The sequence below is a fragment of the Electrophorus electricus genome, chromosome 5 (assembly GCF_013358815.1).
Source record: "Electrophorus electricus isolate fEleEle1 chromosome 5, fEleEle1.pri, whole genome shotgun sequence".
In the NCBI taxonomy this organism is placed as follows: domain Eukaryota; kingdom Metazoa; phylum Chordata; class Actinopteri; order Gymnotiformes; family Gymnotidae; genus Electrophorus; species Electrophorus electricus.
The window spans coordinates 5,393,684-5,420,210 of record NC_049539.1 but is presented as its reverse complement, the minus strand read 5'-3'; the positions used below and the strand labels follow the sequence as shown (position 1 = coordinate 5,420,210).

At 42.5% G+C, this 26,527-nt stretch overlaps 1 protein-coding gene across 1 annotated transcript; it reads left to right on the top strand.

Moving 5' to 3' along the window:
- Nucleotides 1–1,310: 1,310 nt before the first annotated feature.
- Nucleotides 1,311–26,476, top strand: spire1b (spire-type actin nucleation factor 1b). The gene is given in 19 exon segments (XM_035526439.1): nucleotides 1,311–1,947; nucleotides 4,307–4,338; nucleotides 11,740–11,969; nucleotides 13,601–13,726; nucleotides 15,229–15,301; nucleotides 15,906–15,928; nucleotides 16,113–16,140; nucleotides 16,142–16,282; nucleotides 16,779–16,805; nucleotides 16,808–16,867; nucleotides 17,213–17,336; nucleotides 18,309–18,350; nucleotides 19,971–20,123; nucleotides 20,899–21,041; nucleotides 21,122–21,259; nucleotides 21,516–21,586; nucleotides 21,673–21,700; nucleotides 22,294–22,430; nucleotides 22,730–26,476. Coding segments are annotated over 19 exon segments (2,193 nt in total). The 5' UTR covers nucleotides 1,311–1,595; the 3' UTR covers nucleotides 22,995–26,476.
- Nucleotides 26,477–26,527: the final 51 nt, after the last annotated feature.

Here is a 26,527-nt window from a genome sequence, read left to right as displayed (position 1 = left end):
CTTGATAGAAGTGAGTGAGTGATTCAGTTTAATTCAGGTTTATTGTCATACATACACAAGCAGACTACACAGTATAACTAAATGCATTCGGGTTAATATGTAGTTAGTGGTTGCCTAGCTTTGCAGAGGTATCTTACAGTGCAAGTGTACAGTATAAAAAACGCTCACAGCCATTTCTGTGAATGTGAAGTCTCAGATGCCTGAAAAAAAAGGAAGTTTCAGGTAAGGGAAATAGGTCTGTTTTACATTTGCACCACACAGTCATATGCAGAAGAACTTGCATATTTATTTGTATTAACAGTATGTTTGCTTCATGAGAATCAAACCCATGACCTTGGTGTTGCTAGCACCCTTACAGGTGAGGTATTAGCATCCAGGATCCTCATCATACACTGTTTATCATTTCTGAACCTTCGTCAGTGTCAATGATTTATCTAGGACAATAACTAGGTCAAGCCTACAGAAAAACCTCCTACAGAAGCCTACAAAAAAACTTTTTTTTTCACAGATTAGTCTTTAACCCTGCAGCTCAAGAGTCTTACTATTAAATCATACAATTTTTAAAATGTGACATGTTTGGATGTCAGTGCTTTAATTGTCTATAAATTTAATTGAGCTTTTCTACAGTGAATAAAATGTATGTAGTCGATTTGTTACATTTGATGTGTTTCATCTGTTTGAAGACTAAATATGTTTTAATATAAATCTGAAGATTTCAGGTGAGTAACTGCAGTGTACTTTAGCAAGAAATGTAGAGATATTCAAAATTGTAGTGAAGTACACAAAGTTTCCAGAGAAATGTTTCGACAGAGGGACAGAGGTCCTTCATCAGCTGTGCAAGCACTTTGCTGCAGTGTACTTCATTGCATTTTTGACTACCTCTACATCTTTACTGTACACTCCCTGCAATTTATATATATATATATATATATATATATATATATATATATATATATATATATATATATATATATATACACACACACACACACACACACAGGGAAATGTACACACAAAGGACAAAGGTAAATATCAAATAATTAGTATTTCAGTGACTCCCTCTCTGACAACTTATGGTTCATGCTAACTGACCAAGCAAATTCTAACTTGAATGCATGGCCTCTGATTACAAATCCAGACACTTTTTTTAAGTAACATACCTTCAATGGCAAATTATATTATTATTATTATTATTATTATTATTATTATTATTATTATTACTACTACTAATAATAATAATAATGTTGTCGATGTTGTCGTTAATATAACGGCAATGTTTTTATTATTATTATTAGACCTATTATTATTTGCACATTTTTAATAAAAAGGCGAACTATTCCAAAAGTATATACTGTACCCTCATAGATGGCTAGTTTTAAGACCACGGAAATCCGATGTGCTGTCACATGACTGATGCTTGCGGGAGAAGCGCACTGTAAGGCGTGGGACAGATCACTAGATGGCTGTGCTATTGCGAGCGTAGGAGTCCGCGCTGCTCTCCATATGTCTTCAGGTCGTGTAGCGGTCTGTGTCTTTCTCTGTGCGCCCCCGTCATCCTCGCCACCTCGCTCCCTCTCGGCGGACAGAATGAGAGGATGTCTGAGAGGCGAGATGCCGAGTCGGACAAGCTGATGGATGCAACGGCTCTTCAGGCTCACGGCGCGCAGCCGGACAGCGCACATCCCACCATGGAGAGTGAGGAGGTCGAGGGAGACGAGCTTTCGCTCGGGGATATTTTAACGCTGTATAATCAGCCGATAAACGAGGAACAGGCTTGGGCGGTGTGTTACCAGTGTAGCCGGTCATTGTCCGAGGAGGGCGAGCGATCACTGGATTCCAGTTCTGCTGGGGTTCCTGTGATGGATCATGCTGCAATCATTGCAGGACCAGGCGATGTGAAAATTCATAAAGACGGCAATGTCAAGCTGCATACTGGAAGATCTCCAGGTAAAGACTCGGTGTGAGAACCACCAGCATCCTATTAACATTGCATGACTTGTTTTGACTTGAAATTACATGCGACGTCGCCTGGGTGAGAATTCCAATAAAGGTGTAAAATGTTCGATGAACGCTTCCTGTTTCCCACTACGTTTCCAACATTATTCTCAATGAACCACGACAGGCATTTTTAGATGGCACAGTTAAGCATCAAGCTAGATCTTCAACCGAAATTAGATCTCTAGCCATTTTATATTGTGATAGTCCATTATATAAGCGAGTGCTGTGGCCCTGTGATGTACTAAATTGTGTGCGACATAATACGGTGCATCGGGAAGAGAAACAACCGACTTGTGGTTGATTCGTCTGTCGTTTTTTTATGGACTGTGAGGCGTAACGTATTTGGCGTGCGGACGCTGACGGATTTCGCGCATAAACAGCGGTGTGGCGCAAGAGGAATGTTGTCAGATGCAGTGACCAGCAAGCATGCGATCACAGAACCACATGTATATGTCACATGTATAGCTATGAATATCCCGTTCATTCTCGTGTATATTTATATGATGTTAATGCTTCTTATTTTCGAATGCATAGTAAACATTTAGATTTAAGTCTTTAAATAATTTAGCTTTTAGGAGTCATTGACATATTCCAAGTTAGCTCCTTTTTGCCATCTACTATATTTTATGCATTTGGAGTATCTTGTATTGAAGATTCATTTCAAGCCTGTTATTCTGAAATTCAGAGACTCCTGAGTCTGACTTTAAATTATATTTATGGAACATGCAGTTCAAAAATGCCATTAGTTGGCAGTATAACAAGATATTTTCTCTGTAATTGTAGATGTTTGGCTGTGAAAAATAATTAATTTTTAGACACTTTCAATCAGCTATAAGGAATAAGGCTAAAGATAATTGTGGGTGAGTTTGGTGCATATTTGCACTGGGAGGTGTGCCTGTTGACATTGCATAAGCTAATGTCATACCTGAAGTGAAGCAATCAACTATAACTTGACATATGGTTTGTGTTTGGGAGTGACTGATATCAATGCATACCCAAAATGTTTGTTTCCTTGGTCTTGGGGATAATGAACTAATGACTCTTTGGAGGAAATATTTTGGAACCACTGCTTAAAAGAAGAGATGTGTTTGGAGTTTATGGCTCATGAGAAATAACATCTCCACCTTTGGTATATAAAAGTATCTGTTTACAGTGTGTGAGAGTCATGAGCTAATTCCTCATGCCCTGTTTAACAGAGAGTGCTAGACAACAGTCTGAATGTGTTCAGGCTTTTAGCCCTTTTGTAACCATCACCCTTTGTCATGCATGTCTAAGCTATGCTGAACACCTGGGTAGAGTAAGCAGATTTCAGGGAAAGTTCCTGTTTTAGCTTCTTTGTCAGGCCAAGGAGTGTCCATTTCCAGGCCTGGAGATCCACAGCACTGTATGGTATGATGTTTCCCTGCCCTAACGCATCTAATTCAGTGCATCACAAGTGGAATCAGGTGTGTTAGAGCAAGTAGAAGATTAAACTGTGCTATATACCATCCAGGACTGGAAACCCATGGTCTAACTGGTGCCTATACCAGTCGTATCCAGTGTTCAATACCATATAACACAACATATAGTGATACAAATGACTTAATTTGGGTGAAGTCAGAGATTTATGTGTTTGGCTACTGTGTGTATCTTTTTTTATTGATGTCAGTCAGTCTTAGGATGGCACACCTGCCATCCAAACAGGTGTGACTCTTGCAGAGAGACCACACTGTTAGTAATATAGGTCACTTATTGTAGAATGGGATATCTGTATATGAAGAGGGATAGCTCTGGAGGCCTTGTACTGTTCTGGACAGTTCTGTGAACATGTCGTTGTTAATTCATCCCCCTCATCTGGTGAACAATATGTCATATATACAGTTTTTGTTCATCACTTCACAGTAAGGGCCAGTGTAGAAAGTGCACACATCTTTGTTCTTTTACATTTTCAAGTTTGCTGCACACCTCAGATCAGGAAGAGCTCTGCAATAGCTGAGGTACCTGGTTCAGGTGTATAGGAGTGAGGGCAAAGGGAGGCCCCTAGGCCTAGACTGAGGATCTGTGAAAGATTGGAGAGTTATTACATCAACAATCCACCTTTCAATGTTTTCGCAGCATGTTTACATTTGTGAGCGTGGCTAGTTCACAGGATATGAATAGATATCACCCCACCCTAGACCAGACAGCTCAGAGCTCGCAGTCCCTAAGAATAATATCGACTTTAGCAGTCTTGTGATTACCTGGGGCTGTGTGCACTGTTCTGAAATCCAATTCGTCGTGTGCTTTGTCTCCTAATGTCCTGACAGTCTGTGTTTTTTTCTTTGTGCAGGTAAAGATCGGGCATCGTCCTCAGCAGTATGGGTGAGTAAAACACGTGTTCCCTTCCCTGTTGAGATCCATTACTGGTCATTTTTTTAGGGGACAGGAAAGTTAGCTGGTCCTGTATTTGTTTTGCTAATAAGACCTTTGCCAGTGTCCCTGATAGGAGAATTAAATACTTTGAAAACTGTAATTTCAGGGACATTTTACCTCAATGACTTTCTTTTTCTTTAAGATTTTGAAACATTTAGTAGAAGTGTAAACTGGATTAATTGGGCTGATTAAATTCCATGTTGAGTTAAGCTGTCTTTGGCTGTTTTTCTTTAATTTAGTTTAGTTTTTAGATGACCTGTGGGCATAGATTTAGTGTATTATTTTTTATCTAAAATAAGCACACTGCAGAAGTAGTACACATGTACTTAAGTAAACAGATACAGTACACATGTACTTAAGTAGTACACGTGTACTTAAGCAAACAGATACAGTGCAGATAATAGTTGTGTTACAGTTTCTCTCAGTCACTTTGGTGCCATTTCTTGAATCATCATTAATCATTGAATCGTCCTCATTGGCAAACCTGTAACGTGTCTCTCAAAACAGTTCATACAAACAACACCACACATACCTGCCAAAGGCCGTAACAAGCTGAAAGTCCTTAGTTTATATCTCAACAGTAAATATTTATGTCATTAAATGTCAGTCCCATGAGAATTATGAACAAGATAGTCAAAGATATTAGCTATGTCGTCAGTATAACAGTGTACTCTGTTTTCTGATGACTAAGGTTTTGGTGATAATTATTGAAAATGTCCAAAGCTGCACTTTTTCAATTTCAACAGTATAGTTACACATAATTATATGTAGAAGATTGATTGCGATTGATTGAACAGAATTCACATGTATGCTTTTACTGTTTGTACTGTTATTTGATGACGGACATGTTATTTCAATACAGAAAAGAAAGACCAGGCTGTTGTACAGCACCCCTTCATACACTCATCCTCCCCTTCATATACACGCTCCACATCATAGGTCAAGATTCACCTGAAAGCAATTTTATCAGTTCAGGAAACACTTACCAAAATATTTACCAAAAAAATTATGACAGGTTCATCAATTTTGGATGTAATGACATATGCCATGAACTAATGCTTGGCTGTTTGGATGTATAAGACTATTCAGCTGAAGACAGAGAAGTATAATCCATTTTGATCAACATGAATAAGCCATTGATAACGTAAGGAGCAGAAGACAATTGTACATAACCATGTGCTTGAATTTTCCAAAGCATTTGCTTTTTGTTCAGAAGAATGAGAAATTGCTTATATGATGTGCACAAGTGACTAGATGATGTTGGGGTTGAACATGTAGTTATGAGAAATTCAGTTCTGATCTGAGAAATGCACCAACGTGACTGAGAGAAACTGAAAACAAATGTTCAGCAATTTATGTCTCATTTGTTATTATTACATTGTTGTATTTTATCAGTTTAAAAAACAAAACAAAACAACAACAACAACAACAACATGATATCAGCATTATATATTAGCCATCAGTCACCCAGCTCTCTAAATATCTGAAACAGCCATTGAAAACCCATATCAGTTGACCACTTATGTAATTAATTTCACCAGAGTAATTTTTTTTCCAGAATTGGTGCCAGACTTGTGCTTATATATGATTAGTATATCACACCACTGCAGACACTTGACAGAAGACGTGAATACTGCAAGAAATTACTGCCTATTAACATTATCCTTGTTACCATTAACATTTTCCCTGTAAGCTGCTGTATATGTAATAACACTGAATTAAAAGCACATTACAGCTAGTCCATCATTTATATCCTTACATTTTACATGCTCGAAATTTCGCAGATGTTCTTATCCAGAGCAATTTACAAAAGTGCTTCGTTATCTACTCATAGAATGTATCCTAGGTTATAGTCAAATATAGCGTTAAACTTGAATACTAAAGTACAAAAATCAACACTGATACTTAGAAGAAAGGCAAGATAATCATAAGTTCTATATCAAACCATGATAAGGGCAATGCCAAACAATATAGAGCAGTGAGTGCTAGAGTGTTCAGTCAATCAGCAGAAGTGTACAAATTCTATACATGTAGGTTTAATGATCATTTAAATCCTCTACAGGCTGTCATTTAAAGGGGTATCTGGTAATTCAGTTAGAAATATATTCATTCATTATAACCAATATTCATTAGTTTTACCCAGCTAATTACACAGTTCTTTCTGATAATCTCCAGAAGATATTTTCAGATTATAGATTTGTTTGTTGCAGCTCGTATTCCACTTTCTTTGGTGTGTCTTTGGTGATTAGTTCTGCTGCACCATTTTCTGCTGCCAGGCTGGAGCTCCGACAGGCTACAGGACACATTAATACAGGCACTCATCTCCGTCACCCTCGCTTGCTTTCTGAAAGTGCAGGATATCTTGACTTTCTTTAACTTTCAAGGCTTTTTCACCAGTCTCTAGCTGGCCTCAGGTTCTGAGAAATGTACCCAGTCCTGACAAAATGGCTGTCGCGCCTCCTGCTACATCCACTGGGTTCTGTCATTCTGCCTCACCAGTCTATTAATTACGCACCACTCCTCATCATACACAGAATCCTTTATAAAGCTCGCTTGTGTTTAAACTCTTTGCAAAGTCTCTTGTGCCTTAGCTGAGTTTCTGTGTTTTTCTTGAGTATTATTTGCTGTTTGTCATTTATCCTTTTTTGGTCTATTTTTTGACTTTACATTTTGCCTGCCTCTGACATCCTTGTTTGCCCCGATCAACCTGTTTTGTTTTTTTGTAATAAACAATTCTATCATCATTTGCACCTGCTTCCTGTTATTAGCAGGCTTGTTATAATAGCTAGGTATTTAAAATAAGAAAAATGACCTCCAGAACACAACCCAAAAATCCCACAATGTGGGTTTTTATCATTGATTTTAAATATTTCATTCTTTTCCATTACTAAAAAATGTACCTTTTTGTTTGTTTTTTATTTTGACAGTAATTTGTAGTAATATGTGTATTGTGTGGATTTCAGTAATTAGAGTAATATGTGGATGGACAGTTGGATGGATGGATGGATGGATGGATGGATGGATTACTTTATCTCTGGTGAAAACTATTTAATCAAAACAGAATACACAGTGCATTAAGTACAGAGGACACTCCAAAAATACAACAAGGACATGAAATTGTCAGATAATAAGTGATAATTAGGGGCATAGTAGTCTGTGTGATGATAAAGAGTCACATAATTCTAATAAAATGTCATTGGACAGAATACAATAAAGTGAAAGTCAAAGATAAAATCCTGCTCAGAAATGGCCAGTAGCAAGATGAAACAAATAAATAACAAATACAGAGGAATTAAGAGCTCTAGAAGTGTGTCCTGAGACTGTACATTGTCCTGAGAAGCGAACTGTCCTGAGAAGCTTGTGAGTTAAAGGTGGCTGAAGAAAAGGGTCTGATAGTGCAAAAGAGAGACCTCCTGTGCTACTGCCCCCTACAGCATGGCTTAATCTGTCTGGAACCTGAGGTACTCCACTGTTTGATGATGTAAGGGATGAGAAGAACTGTCCATGATTAGGAGATGTGTTGCCACCATCCTCTTCTGAATTTAACTACTGACTTCAGTGAGTCCAGGTTGGGTCCATCGGCCTGTTCAGCCTTCTTGATTAATTTGTTTCGTCTGCTGGCGTCTCTTGCCTTAATGCTACACCCCCAGCACCCTGCTGCAGAGAAGATGGCCAGAATGTTCTGGTAGAACATCTGAAACATCCTGCTGCTCACACTGAAGGGCCTGAGCTTCCTCAAAGAGTAGGGTCTGCTCTGTCCCTTCCTGTAGACAGCCACAGTCTGTATCCCAGGTACCTGTAGGTCTTCACAATCTCCACCTCCTCTCCCTGGTTAGAGACAAAGGTGGAAAGAGTGTTAGTTCTTCTTATAAAATCATCTCACTGATTTTATTTTGGGTCCTCCTGTCTCTACATACACATACACAAACACAAAAAAACAAACACTCCACAGCTGAGGAAAGCTCTCTAGTGTCCCCATTTGTGATTGGTTCCCTGGAGCAGGCTTATTTGAATGTAGATGCTTCTAATTCTGACCTTCCCTGCTGCTGCTTGGGAGGCCTGCATCATCCCCTCTGTGGAGTAGGTGACCCAGACTTGTAATGGAAAATTATTCTGACAATGTTAAGGTTAAGTAATTACTTAGCTCTTAATTTAATGTGCCATCGCAATAATCACACATCATGGTTAGGAAGAATTAAGAAAGACTGTAACACCATGATGAAGACTGTGCTTTAAAAAATGCTAGTTTTCTTAATATGTTGCGTTCAGTGAACTTATTTACTAATTTGTTTATGGGTTTTGCAGTAGTATTTTTACGTGGTTTGGTGCTGGCCGTTAAGGCACTAACATGACCAAGCATGTTGTGGTTGGTGTCTGTTTCTGGGTCTCGTGCATTTCGAGGCAGGGATTCATCTCCCACTGACATCCTCCCCAGTGCTGGCTCTCCACAGACTCTCCCAGTTGCTCCAGCAGAGTCGTCCGCGTCACATGCTTTCATCTCCCTCTCTCAGACGTAGCTGGTGCAACTCCTATGTTAATTAGCAAGTCCTTAGTGAATCAGTTGTGTTGGAGCAGGGAAAACACAAAAGTCTGAATCCTCCAACACTGGGGATGTGACTCATTACCATACTCCATTCAGTTATGAAGCAAGAGGAAGCAGAATCTGAGGCTCATTACCATACTCCATTCAGTTATGAAGCAAGAGGAAGCAGAATCTGAGGCTCATTACCATACTCCATTCAGTTAAGAAGCGAGAAGAAGCAGAATCTGAGGCTCATTACCATACTCCATTCAGTTATGAAGCAAGAGGATCCAGTGTTCTGTTTTGGATGGAGCCTTCCTATAAATGAGCCTGTCAGTATTTCCTTATTGCAGAATGTTGTGTTTTTGATTTCTGGGGATGATGTATTTGGAAGCTATTTTTAATCTTTCATTATTACAGAGCGTAGTGAATCTTTAAACACATAAAATGTGACTAGCAGAGGTCAAAAGGTCAAACTGTGCCTGTTCTCACCAAGTCATTTCGCTGTGAGATATGGTGGAGCCTGTTACATGACAGGGATCCCTTTGTACTCCACACGTTTGATCAGTTTCTGCCCCCTCGACTTGGCTGGGGTCCAGTTCAGGAAGACGTAGCATACTGCTGGGGTCTTCATAACGTCAAAGGGCAGCGAGGACCTGTGTAGACAAAGCAACCGTTATTGCTGAGGTTGACCTAACTGCCAGTGTGGTTATGCTATATAATGGAGCATATGTGATGCTCCATGTCTCTCTCTCAGACACACTCAGATTTCTCCAGATTGAGCATTTCCACCTCCCTTGTCTGTGGCTTTGCCATGGTTACCATGGTGAGGAGAATAGATGTCTGGTGATTCTGAGAGATAGCAGGCTCTTCGGGAGAGGAACACTCAAGCACTTGGACTTGCTCCTGGCCTGGTTAATGTTTGTACCCATGTATTGCATTTTTTAGCTAATCGTTGTGTTTTTTTATGTTTGGCTTCGGAGCTTGGCACTTACTTACCCCTGCCTTTCTGAATCAAATATGAATCTTAGTTGGACTACCTTGATTAAACATGTGGTCAAATAAACAAATCAACACGGAAGGACAGTCAGACATCTGAATCAAGTACTAAATGCTGTTAGCTGCAGTGTCACTTTGGGGGAAATTTGACCATTGTTGCAAGAATTGTATGTGAAAGTCCAAACCTCAGCTCCTCTTCCCCCATCCTGCAGTCTGGTCACTGGACTCAGGAGGTGTGATTTACATCGAATGGGTTGAAGCTAAAGGGCATCGCTGGAGATGTGATTTAAAGCAAAAAAAAAAAGGAAAAAAGACAGAAGACAGGAGTGGGCTGAGATGCTTTTTCCCTGTACTGAACATGACAAAGGCAGGAACTGTTTTTGGTTAGATATGACAGTACAGGAAAACGAATGGTTTTGACAGCATTTGAACTGAAAACTGGACAATGCAAGTGTGAAGCTGTTTGGTGTCTGTGTCTCTGAGCTGTGGAGGTGGGTTTTAATGGCAGCCCTTGACAGAAGCGGAGTTCGCGCTGGCCAGTGAAAGCACCTCTCCTCATTCTGCAGACAGCAGGGCTGCTCTTCGAAAAAGAAAAAGACAGTGTGGAGGCAACATGCCGTTTGCCCTGCAACACAGGCTGAAGGCCGTACCTGGCTCTCCAACGCAGACCCAACAGGTGGTAAACCCTGACCACCAGCCCAAAGACTCAGCTCTCTGACAGCAGCCAGAGCAGCCGTTTCACCTTCGGTCTCGGTCACATGCCCTTGTCCTGTTTTTGGACACCGACTCCTCCTCAGGCACTGCTCCTCTGGCTCTGAGACAGGGGAAAAGACATCACGCTTGTTCTGGTAGACTGGAACACAGAGCCGTTCAGCAGCAACCTCTCGACTGAAAACCGCTGCTATAGAGTAGCTTCTTAGTGTCATAAACACATTTTGTTGACAAAATGAATTTCAAATGATCAGCGATACATGTGACGTCTGGAGTTTATGTCCTTACCACCACATATGTGTGGTGCTTATGTGCATAAGGTATACCTGCTTTACAGGTGCATTTCATAACGCACCATAAATGAAGCGCTAGAGCGTGGCAACATGGGCGATAGAAGGTTTACGTGTTTATGACGACATGCAAGCTGTTTCTAATAAATATGTATATAGACACCCACACCCACACAAAAGATACAGAAGAGAGGAGAGTTCTATTGTTGGCTTAAGATCGATGATTTGGCCGGGTGTGGGCCTGGGTGCGGGGAGAAAAAAGGCTCTTTCATCCCTGATCCTGTAGTCCATGGTGCCCCAGGCCCACTGGAGCACAGAAGGAAAGAACCTGGCCGAGGCACAGCCGACCCTAGGGGTCAGCAGGCAGAGCTCAGACCCCTCAGATGTCTGGCCTTTGTGTTGACAGGCACCTGCACACCCCAGACGCTCCTTCTTACTCTCGTTCATTTGTTCACTCTCTCTCACTTTCTCTCTGCCTCTCTCCTTATCTGTCCATCTGTCTTCTCTGTTTAGCTGTCACCTTGTCAGTGTTCCTCAGTCTCTCTTTCTTGTTTTCTTTTTAGCTTGTCTTTCTCTTTCTGTCATGGTCTGTCTGTGTCTCCATTACTATCTCCATCTCTCTCTTTCTGCAAATTATTTTTTTTTGTCACAAGGCCGACAGCATTTTGGGGTGCACGGTCATATTTGCCACCCGCTGCTTCTGGTTCATTATTAGCTGTGTTTCCCTTTTAGCTCTCCACCTGCTCATACAGGACCAAGAACATGATCAAATACATACCTGTACTGTGTGTGTGTGTGTGTGTGTGTGTGTGTGTGTGTGTGTTAAAGGTAATTGAGTCTCTGGGCATTATGATCTACAAAGCCCTGGACTACGGTCTGAAGGAGAATGAGGAGAGAGAGCTGAGCCCTCCACTCGAGGAGCTCATCGACTTTATGACCAATGTGGCTGAGCCGGACACAGACCCCTGCCCTGATGAAGGCTATGAGGCCACTGAGGAAGAGGAGGAGGAAGGGCTTGACCCCAGGAATGAGATCCGACGCTACCGCGACATTCTCAAGGTATGGCTGAGTATTAGAGTACTTTGTGTTTAATATGTGAATAAATATTTACCTGTCGATGGTATTTCAAGATGCACTGGTTCTGTGCTGCTAGGCAACATAATTACTAATTACTTGTGTCTACTGTGTTTTACTGCTGGGTTTCTGAATCTAGGACCGCAAACAATATAGATGTTTGTCATGTGTGCAAGAATCCACAACCACCTCATTTAGAATCAGGATGACTATGTGTAGATAAACCATGTGAATTGTGTTAATGATGTGTTGTGGGTACACTCTTAGTGTTATATTGTGTATTTGTGTATTTGTAAGGTTATTAGGAAGACTAGCTAGAGGCTAGAGGGTGAAGCCCTGCAGACATTTTATAGCCAGCCCTGCATGGAGCTGTGGTGGTATGGCGTAATTCCTGCCCTTTTCTCCTGACACAGAGGTCTGATGCTGCTGGTGTCCCCCAGTACAGTGGTACAGGAAGAGGCAGGATAGGAAAAGTGCTTACTAGTTCTATTCTAGAGACCTTCCTCAGCACTCTGACTGGGCTCTAGAGACCTGCCTCTGCACTCTGATTGGACAAGAATCTGTTGTGCACTCACCAGTCATGTGATCTTACCATGCCATCTCTGACCTGTCCAAATAACATTGGTTTCCACAGTGGACTTTTTGCACTGAGATGCGCTGACTCACAAACAGCTCAGGAAGGAAGGTGTGTCATGTGATAAGCAGCAAATACAGTATCTGCTGATATATAGTGTCATATAGTGGTACTATTTGTGTGTGCGTGCGCATGTGTACACGTGCCTCTCAGACGCTGGAACCAACACACTGTGAGGAACCCGCTGTCTGTCTCTCAGACACTGGGACTGACTCACTATGAGGAGCCCGCTGTCTGTCTCTCAGACACTGGGACTAACTCACTATGAGGAACCTGCTGTCTGTCTGTCAGACACTGGCACTGACTCACTAGGAGGAGCCTGCTGTCATGCAGTCTTTTTACAATTTTAACACGTCTTTTTAACAGTGTCATTATATTACTGATATTTACCCTTTTCCTGCTTTTGTTTATTTTTTCTGTTGTGTTTCTGTTGCTTATTTTGTGTTTTATTTCATATTTTATTCTGTTGTGGTGTCTGATATCAACCAGAGGATGATGGGCTCTCCAAATGTATAAACACATTTGACTGTCTGCCTCTGAGACACTGAGATCAATACACCGTGTCACACTGCTGAACAGGAGTTCAGTTTTTGAACAGAACTGAATTATCGTTATTTTATTCCTACTATGGATCTATAATGTGTCGCAGTGAAGGCTCTACAACAGCTCGAGTAACTGGTGATTTATAGTCCAGTGTTTGAAAACATGCTTGTTGCAGATTCATTATGTCTTAACTATTAAACAACATGTTCAAAACAGGGATCTTCATACCATGTTGTGACTGTTTTAGAAAACTCTCCACAGTTGTCATCACCTGTTGTCTCGGTACCTGCCAGTATTTAATCATGCTTATGAGTCACTCTACTTTGTAGAGATTAAAAAGAGGTGGATGACTTACATGTTTGCCTTGGAGTCAGTGTTAAAACATGGCTGAGGTGTGACCATTCTAATTGGTCAAGGTCTGCTCACTGTGTTCTCCACGCTATGCACGCTCCACCTCCCTAGCCCGTCAGACGCCCCGAGCCACTACCAAGCTGTGTGCCGTGCCTTTTACGCTGAGACCATGGAGCTGCGCACCTTCCTGGACAAGATCCGAGTGCCAAAGAGGTGCTGAAAAACCACCCTCACCACCCCACCCTCCGTGCGAAGCTCACACCTGTTGGCGGATATAGACTCACAGGTTTCCTGTATTGCCAGTTTGGGGCAGCCGTGTCTGGTCATCTTTCAGATTTCAGATGGTGTTTGATTCTGAATCATTATGTTCACAGGTCTGAAGGCTCTTGCAATACATACTTCACTCAAAATGCCAGCCTTGCTAATAACAATGAATGAGAGCTGCCTGTTAACAGGTGCCTGTTAACATTATACAAATGAGGTAATGTTAACTAGCCACCACTAGCTTTCATCCTTTGTTATACACACAGCAGCATCTGAGGTTGCAGTATTCCGTTTAAGGGATGCTGAGGCTTTGTGGATGGTTGAAGCACTCTGACCTTATATATATTTCCATGACCTATACATGTCTCAGCTGTGCAGTTCAACATGGATCGAGCAAAGGGCAGTGACTAATGGAAAAACTGCTTTGCTGTATGTTTTACTGGTGACATATGGAGCATGAAGAAGAGCTGGTGTAATAATATAATTACTTCTTCTGCAAAGTCATGATGTTATATGGTGCATGGCCCCCAAAGTCACTTTTTGCTGGTATTCCATTGAACAAGCAACAGGGGGTAAATCATCTTGAGTAGTTCTAATATGCTGAAGGATAGAATTATTGTGGTCCGATAATTATTGTTGGTCTTATTATTATCGTGGTCCGATAAATTAATTGTGGCTCTTATTATTACCGTTGAGGGGCATTCTAATGTATAGCATGTGAGAGGAAAACACACCAGCTCTCATATCCTTTAGACAAGCTAGAGATAATGGCTGGAGATATATTAAAAATCAATACAGATGGTGTCAAGGGTCACTTGCTTGAGAGGGCAGTAATGTGTGGAGAAGCTGAGAGTGTAGTGAGCATGCGCTGCGTGTGTACATGAGATGGGCCTCTCCTCCTGCATATTTCCTCTTTCTAAAGTGATCTCTGGTGTTCTGATGGGGGTGGAGAGGAGGTTACTGGCGCTACCTACACGGCTTTCCTTTCCTCTCCTAACAAAAGCCCACTATAGAAACAGCCCTTAGGCTGCTGCAATTAGACCTGTATTACAGAAGCAGCCAGAGGGACCAAATCAAAAGAGTCCCACTAAGAGCCCCTTGGTCTGTCTGTCCAGCCACCAAGGCAAACAACAACAACAGCAGGTTAGAAGCACCGTCGGGAAACAGTGTTCAGGAAAAAAAACCCAAAAAAAACCTTTCTACCATTTGTATTCTCAGGATAAATCACAATACACCAGGAATGTCAGAAAATGGTAAAAACCACGAATAAACATGAAAAATCTCCTTTCGTGCTTCCTTTAGACCTTTAGTAAAAAAAGTCGGGTGTGTGCGTGTGCAGATGAAGATGAGACCTCTAACTCTGAATCCTGCTAGTGCTTCCTACGTTAGAGAGCATGTGGGGTGGGGTGATGGAAGTGTACAATGCCCTCTCTCAACGTGTGATTGGCTAGAACCTGCGGAAGATGGAGGGTGACACGACTGACGATCCAGCAAGACCTGAATGAGTTGCAGATGACCGACTGGGTGAGTGATTTGCCCCTGATATAAAAAATGTGTCGCTTCATGATGTTCGGCGATGTGCCATATATAAGAAAACCTTCTTTGCTTTCCAACTACCTCCACTTACTCTCTTATTATTAAAAGAACACCACTTAAACTTGAAACATGGAAGACATTCAGTTGCTGAACCTGCTGATGTGTTATACTCCAAAACATGATTTGAAACTGTAGTTTTATGTGGTTTTTTAGAATGTAGTGACTGTTGTGTCTCCACTTTATCAGTGTGTGACTGTGGTCTGTACTGTTTGTGAGTATGTGGCTATGGTTTGTGCTGTTTGTGAGTGTGACTATAGTCTGTGATGTTTGTGAGTGTGACTAGTTTGTGCTGTTTGTGAGTGTGTGACTGTTTTCTGTGATGTTTTTGTGTGTGGCTGTAGTCTGTGCTGTTTGTGTGTGACTGTAGTCTGTGCTGTTTGTGGGGGTTGTGACTGTATTCTGTCCTGTTGAGAGTGTTTGACTGTAGTCTGTGCTGTTTGTGAGTGTTTGACTGTAGTCTGTCTGTCGGTGAGTGTTTTGAACTTAGTCTGTGCTGTTTGTGAGTATGTGACTGTTTTCTGTGATATTTAAGTGTGACTGTAGTCTGTGCTGTTTGTGAGTGTTTTGACAGTAGCCTGTGCTGTTTGTGAGTGTTTGTCCCGTAGCTGTATGGTTTTAAGTGTTTGAACATAGTCTGTGCTGTTTGTGAGTGTGACCATAGTCTGTGCTGCTTGTGAGTGTTTGACCGTAGTTTGTGCTGTTTGTGAGTGTTTGACCATAGTCTGGTGCTGTGGTCCAGGGCGCGCTGCTGGGTGCAGGTGATGAGGGGACCTGCGGTCATGAGTGAAGCTGAAGAAGGTACAGGAGCGCCTGTACAACCCGCTGGCCAATCGAATTCCAACTCACGCCCTAAACGAAATGCTCATGGACGACATCCGCTCCAAACGCTAACAAACTGCGCAGGTCATGGTGAGCAACACACACACACACACACACGTGAACTGTGATGCTATACAGCTGTCCCACACTGTGAGCGGTCATCCCATGTGCAGTGTTGTGGAAATGGTGGCCAGGAGTACAACACCCTCCTGTGGACATTTAATCCCACCACTCCCTGGGACACAAAATGAAGTGGAACCGGTAACTGCCAGTGAACAGGGAGCTGCCTTTTATTCTGAAATAACAGAAGGTGCCAGTACCAAACACGGTGTACTGAGGAGGTAACGGGTTCCCAGGTGCAAGAAGACTGGAAATGTGAGACTGCTGTATGTGGCTATGTGAGACTAACCATATTGGGTGATCTTTAAAATACAGTGTCTGGGACAGCTATGTGATCCTCAGGGCCATTCCCACAGCCCGTCCCTATTGTGACTTCAGCGTTAAGGACTGTGATTTTAGGTTTTATGCACGTGTGGATGAGAATGCAAAAGGTACCTGCCATACCCATGTTTCTGTGTCTTCACAGGTGAACGGAGACATTCCGCCCCGGTTAAAAAAAAGAGTGCTCATGAGGTCATCCTGGAGTTCATAAGGTTCAAGGCTCCCCTCAACCCCGTGAGTGCCTCACATATCCATCACTGCACTACACATGACACTCGGTCTCTAGGGGTGTGTGGGTGTGTTTGTGTGCGTGTTGGTTTTCACAGTAGGTTCCACAGAAGGTATGGTAGCTGGTTTTAAAACAGGAGTAGTTTGTCTGTGTAAAGAAATAAATTAAAAATGTGTAGGTGGTGGTGCTACTTACTCACCCTCTACATTTAGTTATGAGCATTGTGTGTGTATGTATCACCACGTGTTTGTGTGTGTGTGTATATCCACATGTGTTTAAGCAGGCTTTGGGTGTGTGTGTGTGTGTGTGTGTGTGTGTGCGTGCATGTGTTTATGTGGATGTGTGTACAGGTAGCAGCACGTAAGTTGAAGCCCCAGGCGGAACGTCCTCCCAGTCTACATGAGCGCATCTTGGAGGAGATCAAATCTGAGAGGAAGCTCCGCCCAGTGTCACCTGACCTGATCCGCAGGAGCAGCTAGGTAGCCCACATACACACACACACATGCACACAAAACTTGCAAAACAGATGATCAAAAAGTGCCAATTTAAAAGCTTCTTTTCATGATCACTACACCTTTGGTCTTCACTGCTATGCTTCATTGTTGCCATGCAGGTATTAATCATACATGGTGCTCTGTTCCAATCACTGCTGCACTGAGTAGCAAATACTCAGCTGAAAGGTTCATGTCGAAGCTTTAATAGCTGGTGTTGACTGATCTTTGTTCTCACTGTAAACTATGAGAGCTTCACAATGCTGCTGAAGTATTGGTCCATGACTCGTACGGGAGGGACTGGTCCATGGGTCACCTTGAGGTTCTGGTCAATTACTCATGGTGAGATATTGGGCCATGGCTCACAGTGAGGTACCGGTCCCATGGGTCATGGTGAGGTACTGATCCATGGTCCACGGCGAGGTAATGGTCCATGACTCATGGTGAGGTACTGGTCGTGGCTCACGGTAAGTAATGGTCCCATGACTCATGGTGAGGTACTCATCCATGGGTCACAGTAGGTTAATGATCCATGACTCATGTTGAGATACGGTCCATCCTTCACAGAGAGATACTGTCGTGCTCACAGTGAGGTACTGGCCCATGACTCACAGTGAGGTACTGGTCCATGACTCACAGTGAGATACTGGTGCATGATTCATGTGGAACAGGCTTGGTAGATCCACTGCTTTATATATACTCTGGATTCTTCGCTACCATCCTCCCTTACAGCATTTTTCTGTCATATACATGCAGAGTATCTGATATATGAATGTTTTTTAAGCAGCTGTAAATTCTTTGCTATTTATACTCAAATTGAAAAATAAAAAAAACAACATTGTAATGGGGTATGAGATATGGAATGGGGAGTCAGTCTTCTACTATCTGATCTCATCTCCCAGCTACATCTGGAAATCTGCCTGTTTTAATTGCACCGGTTGTTTTGTTTTTGCAGTACATCGGCCGCTTAGCATGTCCCAGAGCTTTGACTCTTCAGGTAAAGCTGTGCTGATATGTGTTCCCCGCTGTAGCCTGTCCCTTGGGTTGTTCCATGCTGTTTGGACCGCCCTACCGCACATCTGCCCTACCATTCCATGCTTCTGTGTAACTAGCGCTCAGCCGGGGACCTGATTTCACTCATACCGAGCCATTTCAGGGAGTACGGTACGGTGTAGCACCGTGCAAGTTCTCCAAAAGCAGTATGAGTGAGTTCAGAGGCATCCCCTGTATCACCCTGGGTTGTATATGCTCAGTCAAACCTGGTTCAGTTCATCTGCTAAGTGTCAGTGAGTTTGTGAGTATTGGAATGTGTGAGAGAGAAAAAACAAAACATGTGTAGTGAAGCGGTCCCCTGCATCTGGGGCCCAGTGCATCTGGAAACAAAATTCACCTTAGCATACTCTGTTTGGAGTAGTTTTGTTTTTATGTATTTTTATTTATTTATTTATTGTCCCTTAGTATGTGACAGGTTTAAGGGAAAATTACCGTAATGCACATAAACTGAGAATTTCTTATCAGACGCTATATGTTAAAGTTGTATTCAATTATGTCTATTGAAACTTTGTGTTGTGATTGGGTTTCAATTAAAAAGCATGTGATTCAAAGAAAATGAAGTGGGTTTACTCTTGATGTTAATTGGAAACTGCTAATGTTATACAAAGATGTGTTTCATCTGTGAGCTCTTAATGAGTGCATGGGGTTCCTACAAGCAGCCAGGCAAGAGTAGCAGTGTGTTGAACAGTGGCTGTCTCAGTGTGTTTTAAAGCGTCTTTAATCAAATACTTGACCGGAAAATGCTAACATGGCAACTTATGGCGTTTGTGCGGAGCAATTGTCTTATTATGTCTTTTAACATTGTACACTGTTACAATTGAATCCATTTTTGCTAACACCAACTTTAAGTCTTATTCAGAATTTACTCTAGACACTCGTTCTTCTCATATGGCCGTGGTATCATCCTTGCTCTCTTGTTCCAAAAACACGCAGTGCACCTTTCACCAGCACTCTTCTGATGGATCGCAATGCCTGGTATAATAACGCCAGATCCTGTCCACGCCCCTCTTACCATCACCTCAGCTACAGCTTGTAGCCTGTGCAGTTGTGTTCATGCACGTTCATGCAGACTTGAACGCACACTGGCCGGCCAGGATGGCTTGGATCGCAATTAGCCTGCAACTAATGGCAAGCCTAGAGGTGACTGAGCAGTAACCGCTATACGTTGGGGCTCGGCCCATTGCTGGAGTGGTGTTTTAGGAAAAGAGAAGAGCACCTGCACAACTCAGAGATTAGTCAGACATGAGGGTATTTGTGGAACTATTGCACGAGTAATGCCACAAATGAACACGGCAACCCTGGGTCAGCTTCACACGGTCAGAATGAACCTCCAAACTGAATGACCCTCCAGTCCTGCCTTAAGTATTCGCCTTTTTTAATGAAATCCCACCTTTAGTTTGTGTAGCGTGTGTGTGTGTGTTATGTTTGTGTGTGCGCGTGTGTAACACCAGCTGGATTACGTGTGCTTGTGGACTCACCCACTCCCTCCTCTGCTGCACACACTCTGTGTCCATATGGTGCTGTGTTTTCCTGCATGTGACAACGCTGTGCCCGTCCTGTGCAGACATCGCCACACCTGATGCAGCCAGGAAGGCGTCCAGTACCATCTCGCTAGCCAACAGCGCAGCCCTGCAACAGAACAGTACCGGCGGCTTCCAGAGGAAGCGACTCCAAGCACCCACTCTGGCCGAACTGGAGAGCTCCGACACAGATGTGAGTGTGTTTTAATGCGTCTTTAAACGAATACTTGACCTGAAAATGCTAATGTGGCAAACAGTAGTGTTTGTGAGGAGCAATTGTCTTGATCACCTCAGCACATTGCTAACTAGAACTCTATAAGTTTTATTCATTGTTTGCCATGTTTGTGATTTTAAGTGAAGTATCCCTTTAATCTTGCAAATACATGCCTTTCCCCACTCCTAATGTTGGATACAGAATGAACTACGTTGGATTTAGTATGACTGTGGATAATTCATGTGAATGAGGAATAGGGTTGCCACCTTCAGTGTGGGCAAGTGCACCCACCTCACTGACAGCACCATCACCGTATTATAAGGGAAAGGTGGCAACCCTGGTGACAAAACATCTGACTCATTCTGCAGTATGAGACGTAAGGTCAAAGGTCAGCCAGCAGCTCCAGTATTTCCACACCCATGTAGAGGACAACGTCGCCAGAGAGCATGGTGGGCAAGAAAGAGTGAGTGACCAAATTAGAGCCCCCCAACACATAACGTTTAACTATGCTGAATTTTTTTTTTCTAATCTTTGGAAGCTAACAAACACACACTCACACACCTCACACACCCACACACACAACACTGTACTGCTTAGTCTTTACCTAATACTTAATAATTAGTTAAGTTGAATAAGGACTGTCAGAGATGTGCAAACACCAAGCTAACCAGTGCATAGAGCAGGAGCTGAGATCCACTGAACTCATTTATTTCCCTGCACGTCCTCCCTGCCTCACTGACTCATCCTCCCCGCCTTAGCCCCATCCATGTTCCTGCCCATCTCCTCCACGCCCCAGCCAGAGAGGAAGCAGCCACCTCAGAGAAGGCACTCCATCGAGAAGGAGACGCCCACCAACGTTCGTCACTTCCTGCCGCCGTCCAGACAAAGCTCCAAATCTTTAGTGAGTAAACGGCAAGTGCTCCCTGTGTGTCGGGTGGTTGTGTGTTGCCCGTTTCCATGGTAACCCCTGTGCTCCTGCAGGAGGAGTTCTGCTTCCCAGTGGAGTGTCTGTCCCTGACGGTGGAGGAGGTGATGCACATACGGCAGGTATTGGTCAAAGCTGAGCTGGAGAAGGTCCAGCAGTGCAAAGACATCTACCAGGCCCTGAAGAAAGGAAAGGTAATGCTCGCCTCCTGAAGAACCTGCAAAAATGCTCTGAGTTTTGCTAGTGTCAAAACAAACACCACAACTTACCAAGGTTCTCTGTTCATTATGTACATTGTATTAGTCTTTGCAGTTATGCAGCTTTGTTACTCATTTGCATTACTGCAAATGATCAAACTGCCAGTTTCAGCAACTTCTAATTAATTATTAAGCCAGATTTAATTATTCATATACATGGATTTTCTTGATATTTATGAATGTTTTTATACAGCTTTGCTTCTGCTGCCGAACCAAAAGATTCTCCCTCTTCACATGGTCTTACACCTGCCAATTCTGCAAAAGGTAAGGGTGAATGATCCATTAGGAAAATCGAAATACTAGATACATGCGGTTTTTTACCGAACAGGTTTCTCTCTTCCTCTCTGCAGGCCTGTGTGTTCACAGTGTTGTAAGAAGGTCAGTCAAATTCTTCTACATTTTAACTGCAGGCTATTTTCATACAGTGGCAGCAGCGGTCTCACAGTAATTTGGCTGTGGGACATTAAGAGTTAATATCTGTGATACGAGAATATTTCCATGGATACAGAGCTCCAAAGCGTGTTCTATTTACATGTTTCCTGCAGGTTTTCTGTGCACTAGCTGAGTATTCTAGTGGGTGTATATTGTGTTTCCACCTGAGTATAGCCCGCCCCAAAACTAGTAACCAACATTCTAATTGATTGAGAGTACTGATCTGGGGTCAGGTTCCTGGTATTACTGTATCAGTTTTTCATTAGACTTTTAAGCTGATTAATTCCACCCTGGGACCCATTCAACTGAAGGGGCTATAATACTGCCATCTGACATGAGATGCTACTGCTACAGTAGGTTCATATGTGTTAAGACTGTCCTTCTTCCTTGTGGGGAGGATAGAATTAATGGACAAACTAGGACAAATTAGTGTTTATTGTCATTGGACCGAAGGCCAACGTCAGGTTTGATAAACAAAGGAGTGTAGGACTGTGGTGAGCACTCACACTTATGCTGTGAACTTTCTGGTGCTTGTCCAGATTCGTTTGCCTGCTAAACCTTATGGCACTCTGCCCATCTACTCACTGGGCCCGTCCACCTCCACACCGTCTCGGGACAAGCCAGAGAAGGCCGGCACGAGCCACCGCCGGCCCAGCCTGCAGCGCACCATGTCCAGGTAGCACCCTCCACCAGACTCCGCACCCCTGCTCCCCATTCATGAGCACACCTCACCTTCAATCACAAGGGGTCGGTGTGGGTCCAGGTTTTCATTCCTACTAAAAAGTAAGAAGATCTAGAGTGCTGCCCTTCGAGATGGAATAGAAGTTTAGACCCACTTCAGTCCTTTGTGGATCACTTTATAAATGATCCGTTAGTAGAATACACAGTTCCACTTGAACTCTTTCAGCGCTATCTCTGTCTGTCTCTGGCGCTCCCCCACCCCTGGCTCTTTTGTGCTTCCTTCATCTCTCTCAGACTGTCGAAGTCAGCACGTCAGTCTTCCTCATCCTCATCGAGGGAGGAGATTGAGCTCCCCAAGGATCTGACGGAGGACTGGAGCACCATGGAGGTCTGTGTGGACTGCAAGAAGTTCATCTCCGACATCATCTCCTCCAGCAAGCACAGCCTGTCACTGGCCACCAAGCGCGCCCGCTTGAAACGCAAGACACAGTCCTTCGTCATGTCCTCAACCAAGGGCAGTGAGTACAAGCCCTCAGAGAGGACCATCCATGAAGTCTGAGATGCCAAGCCTTTCCGTCCCATCCCAAACAGAGAGCGGATCTAAACCCGCCGGACCGGACTCAAGCAGCTCTCTGGAGCAGGGCCCACATCTTCCTCTGCTTTGTCCTGCTGTAGATTTAGAACGGTGTGGGGAGGGGCCTGTGCAGTATGGTGGCCATAAAGTCTTATCGTTGTGTACCAGTTCTTCCAAGTGAACAAAGCTATGATCAGTTGTCTGTTCGGTGTGGAAACGGATGTACATAACAGTGGCTCGTCACCACCAATACTCCACCATGCATCTCCCATCCACACAGCAGAGCAAAATGGAAGCTCAGGTTTACATTCTGTACAGTGTGTGATGTAACTCCCAGATTATGTCAGTCTCGGTGCAGCTGGATTTTGTCTGTCAGCATGGCAGCAATAAGCACAATCAAGGGGTAAAGGAAAACATGTACAAAGATGCACAATTATTCACATCAACTAAGGCAATTCTTACAGTCTTTTTTTTTGTTTGTTTAATGCGGGAGATGATTTGTGGTTTCATAGCTTCGAGAGCTGTTATGTGCAGTGGTACTGCAAGCTTTGTATTATGAGGTGGTCGTGGTGTATTTATGCATTAGATGCATTCCTGAGAAAGTTTAGTATTAAATAATAGTCTGTCAGATAACAAATAAAAAATACCAAAACCCCTAAGTGGTTCATTTATATTTGGGTTGTACTGTGAATTCTCAAATTTAGCGAGCTGGAAGTGGCACTTTCTTATACCCACAACTCTTTTTTATTACAATAGTTCTATTTTTTTTAAATACTAGCATCTTGCGGCTTACAGCCTTTTATTAATCAGGTGTGTCCCCATTATATAAGCATGGAGGTTTGAGGATTTGAAGTTTGACAGAGATTAAGCATTTCTTTCTGACCCCACAGTGAGAAGTGGAAACTCACAGTAGACTTCCCTGCTGTCAGGGCTACAGACAGTGAGGCAGATCAGGAAGTGAGTGTGTTACTTCGATGTCTTAACATTGGTGTGGTTACCTCAGGTTACCGGTGATTGGTTGAGTGTGCTGTTTGTCTGATATGTGAGGCCTATGTAAAGAAGTAACTCTACAGCATCTCTAGGTGAGTTCTGAAGTCACGGGCCTGCTTGTTTGGTTGTACCCCCTGAAAATTGTTCTTTTCAGGAATAGCAATAAGTTCTACAAGCTCACCTGGTCTGCAGTGAAGCATGAGAATGTTGCCTTTGGTTTAATCCCACTTATTAATGTGCTTACCTCAACTGACCTAAAATATTTTATTTATAAATGTATAACATTTATAAATAAATAAATAACCCTATGCCAAATGAACATGTGGCATGTACATTAAAAGCCAGTTTAGCACAGCATGGTTTGGCTGCTGGCAATTTTTGCTTAATATTGCTGAAAGCAATTTACACTGTAGAAATATGAGGAAAGTTTATCATTACCACTGAAGGCTCATTCCACATAATGTTCAGCGTATTAGTTGTAATATAGCCTGTGAGTCCTATAGCAGTCTCTGAAACATCGGGGACTATCTGAAATGCACAGGACCAACCATGTTCAAGAATATATTGTGATGGTTGTTCCTTACAAGGCAGCCCGACACATATTGTATCATGACAGACGTTTTGTTTTTTATATTTTCTTGTACATAACTGTTTCTCTTTGCTTCTGTTGCGGGTGTATAGACCCTGTCCCAAAGTGGATTTAATTTTGTAAGAATAGAGTAATATTCTGTTGCTTGGCCATTGACGAAAGAGCTAAAGATGCCTTGTTGACATCTGAAGCCAGTACCCACTTCCCACTTGGGAAATAGTATTAGTTTTTTCAAACACAAATCTTTAAATTGTTTTCTCTGTTCTCATTTTGTCATTCTACAACAGCATATCATTCTTTCAATTGATTTGTTTGCCTTAATACTACTGCCTTCCTCTGTGTTGTAAAGCCATATCAGTTGTTTGTGCTTGAACATAATGCACAATGGCCCTAAAACTCCATCCTTTTTGTGCATAGAATCTGCTATTATTACAAACATCCGGATGAATGTTATTAAAACCCCAAACAGAAGATACCGCTGCTGGGATCCAGGTGACACGAACCACAGCAAAGGCTCCTGAAGCAAAATGCGATGCACTAAAGCATACAGCAGGGCTAGTTTACCATGCCCGGAGCCAGTCAGCATTCATTGTTTCAGAAGCGCTTGGTTAGGGATTGTGTACAGTGCTATAATGTAAAAAAGCAGGCAGTTGTTGGAGACCTTACAGATGGTTTACTGAATTCAGTCTGTTTAAAGCAGAGGTTCATAATGACCCCTGCACTGTGCCCAGGGGGAAATCGACCCATGAAGTCTGATGCTCTTATTAATAAAACAGTTGCAAAATGCATGTATGTCTGCTGATCTTGTATCTTTGCTCTGTAGCTATGATTGTTTTGGTTTGCTTTTTTCTCTTCAAAATCTGGATAAATACTGTTGATTGTAATAAAATGATGTAAAATGTTGTTGCTTTGGCTGTTATTCATACATATGATCAGAATTTGATCTCTACTGAAGATTTTAGGTCTGCCTGGACAAATCTTCTGTTCAGTAGTACTTAGGTTTATGCTGTAATGGCACAAATACAATAAATCACAGACCTTTTTGTTATGCAAATATTTAACATGTGCCAACATTTATTTTTCCTCTCCTTTTCAGTTTATTAGCACTTAGTTAATTAGTAAAACTGAAGCTACTGTAGTATTTTATTTCCCCTAAAGGCTTCTTTGCTTCTTCTACTTTACTGTATCATACTGGGTACAGTTATAAAACACAGGCAGCACCCGACCCATACCTGAGGCATACTCTGTTTTCCTGAATACCACAGGCAGCGAGAAAAAAAGAACTTTTGTATATCGTATCCGGCGAGCATTACAGTTAGTCACTGTAAACACAAAAGGGAAGCGCTGAAAACAACCAATATCAAGTGGTCTCGTGTAAAATCACAAGTGTCTGAAGCAGATCCACGTAGGTCTATATTGTGAACCCTGCCAAGTAGGCACTGAAATAACACTTCACAGTACAATACCAGTAGACTCACACAAGAAAACCAAAACATGGGTCACATGGGTAAAATATTAAAACGTTAGAAATTAAAGCTTGAAATGTTTTGAAAATGGAGAATGCAGCTGCTTAAGGTTCCGATTGGTTACCATGGCATTTTCTCCTTTTTATAACACGCTGCTTGCAGTCCAGTGAGACCAGTCTTTCGTTTCTCAACGCAGTGTCGTTGTCAACGGTGGTGAAGTGTGTCATTGTTATTATATTATTGATCACATTAATTCCACGGACTGCTGATACGGCCATTAGGGGATCTTTTTCTCCATAGCTTGTCCGGCGATCTTAACGGCTTTGCTGATGGAGGTTTTCCTAGATTTATTTTTAACCTGTGGAATCGTGACAGAATGCTGCGTTAGTCCGAATATAGGCCTACCAAAGATTCAGTGTTATATTGTTCGTGATTACTTCTATTAATAACCTTGATTATAGTTTAATTGCACA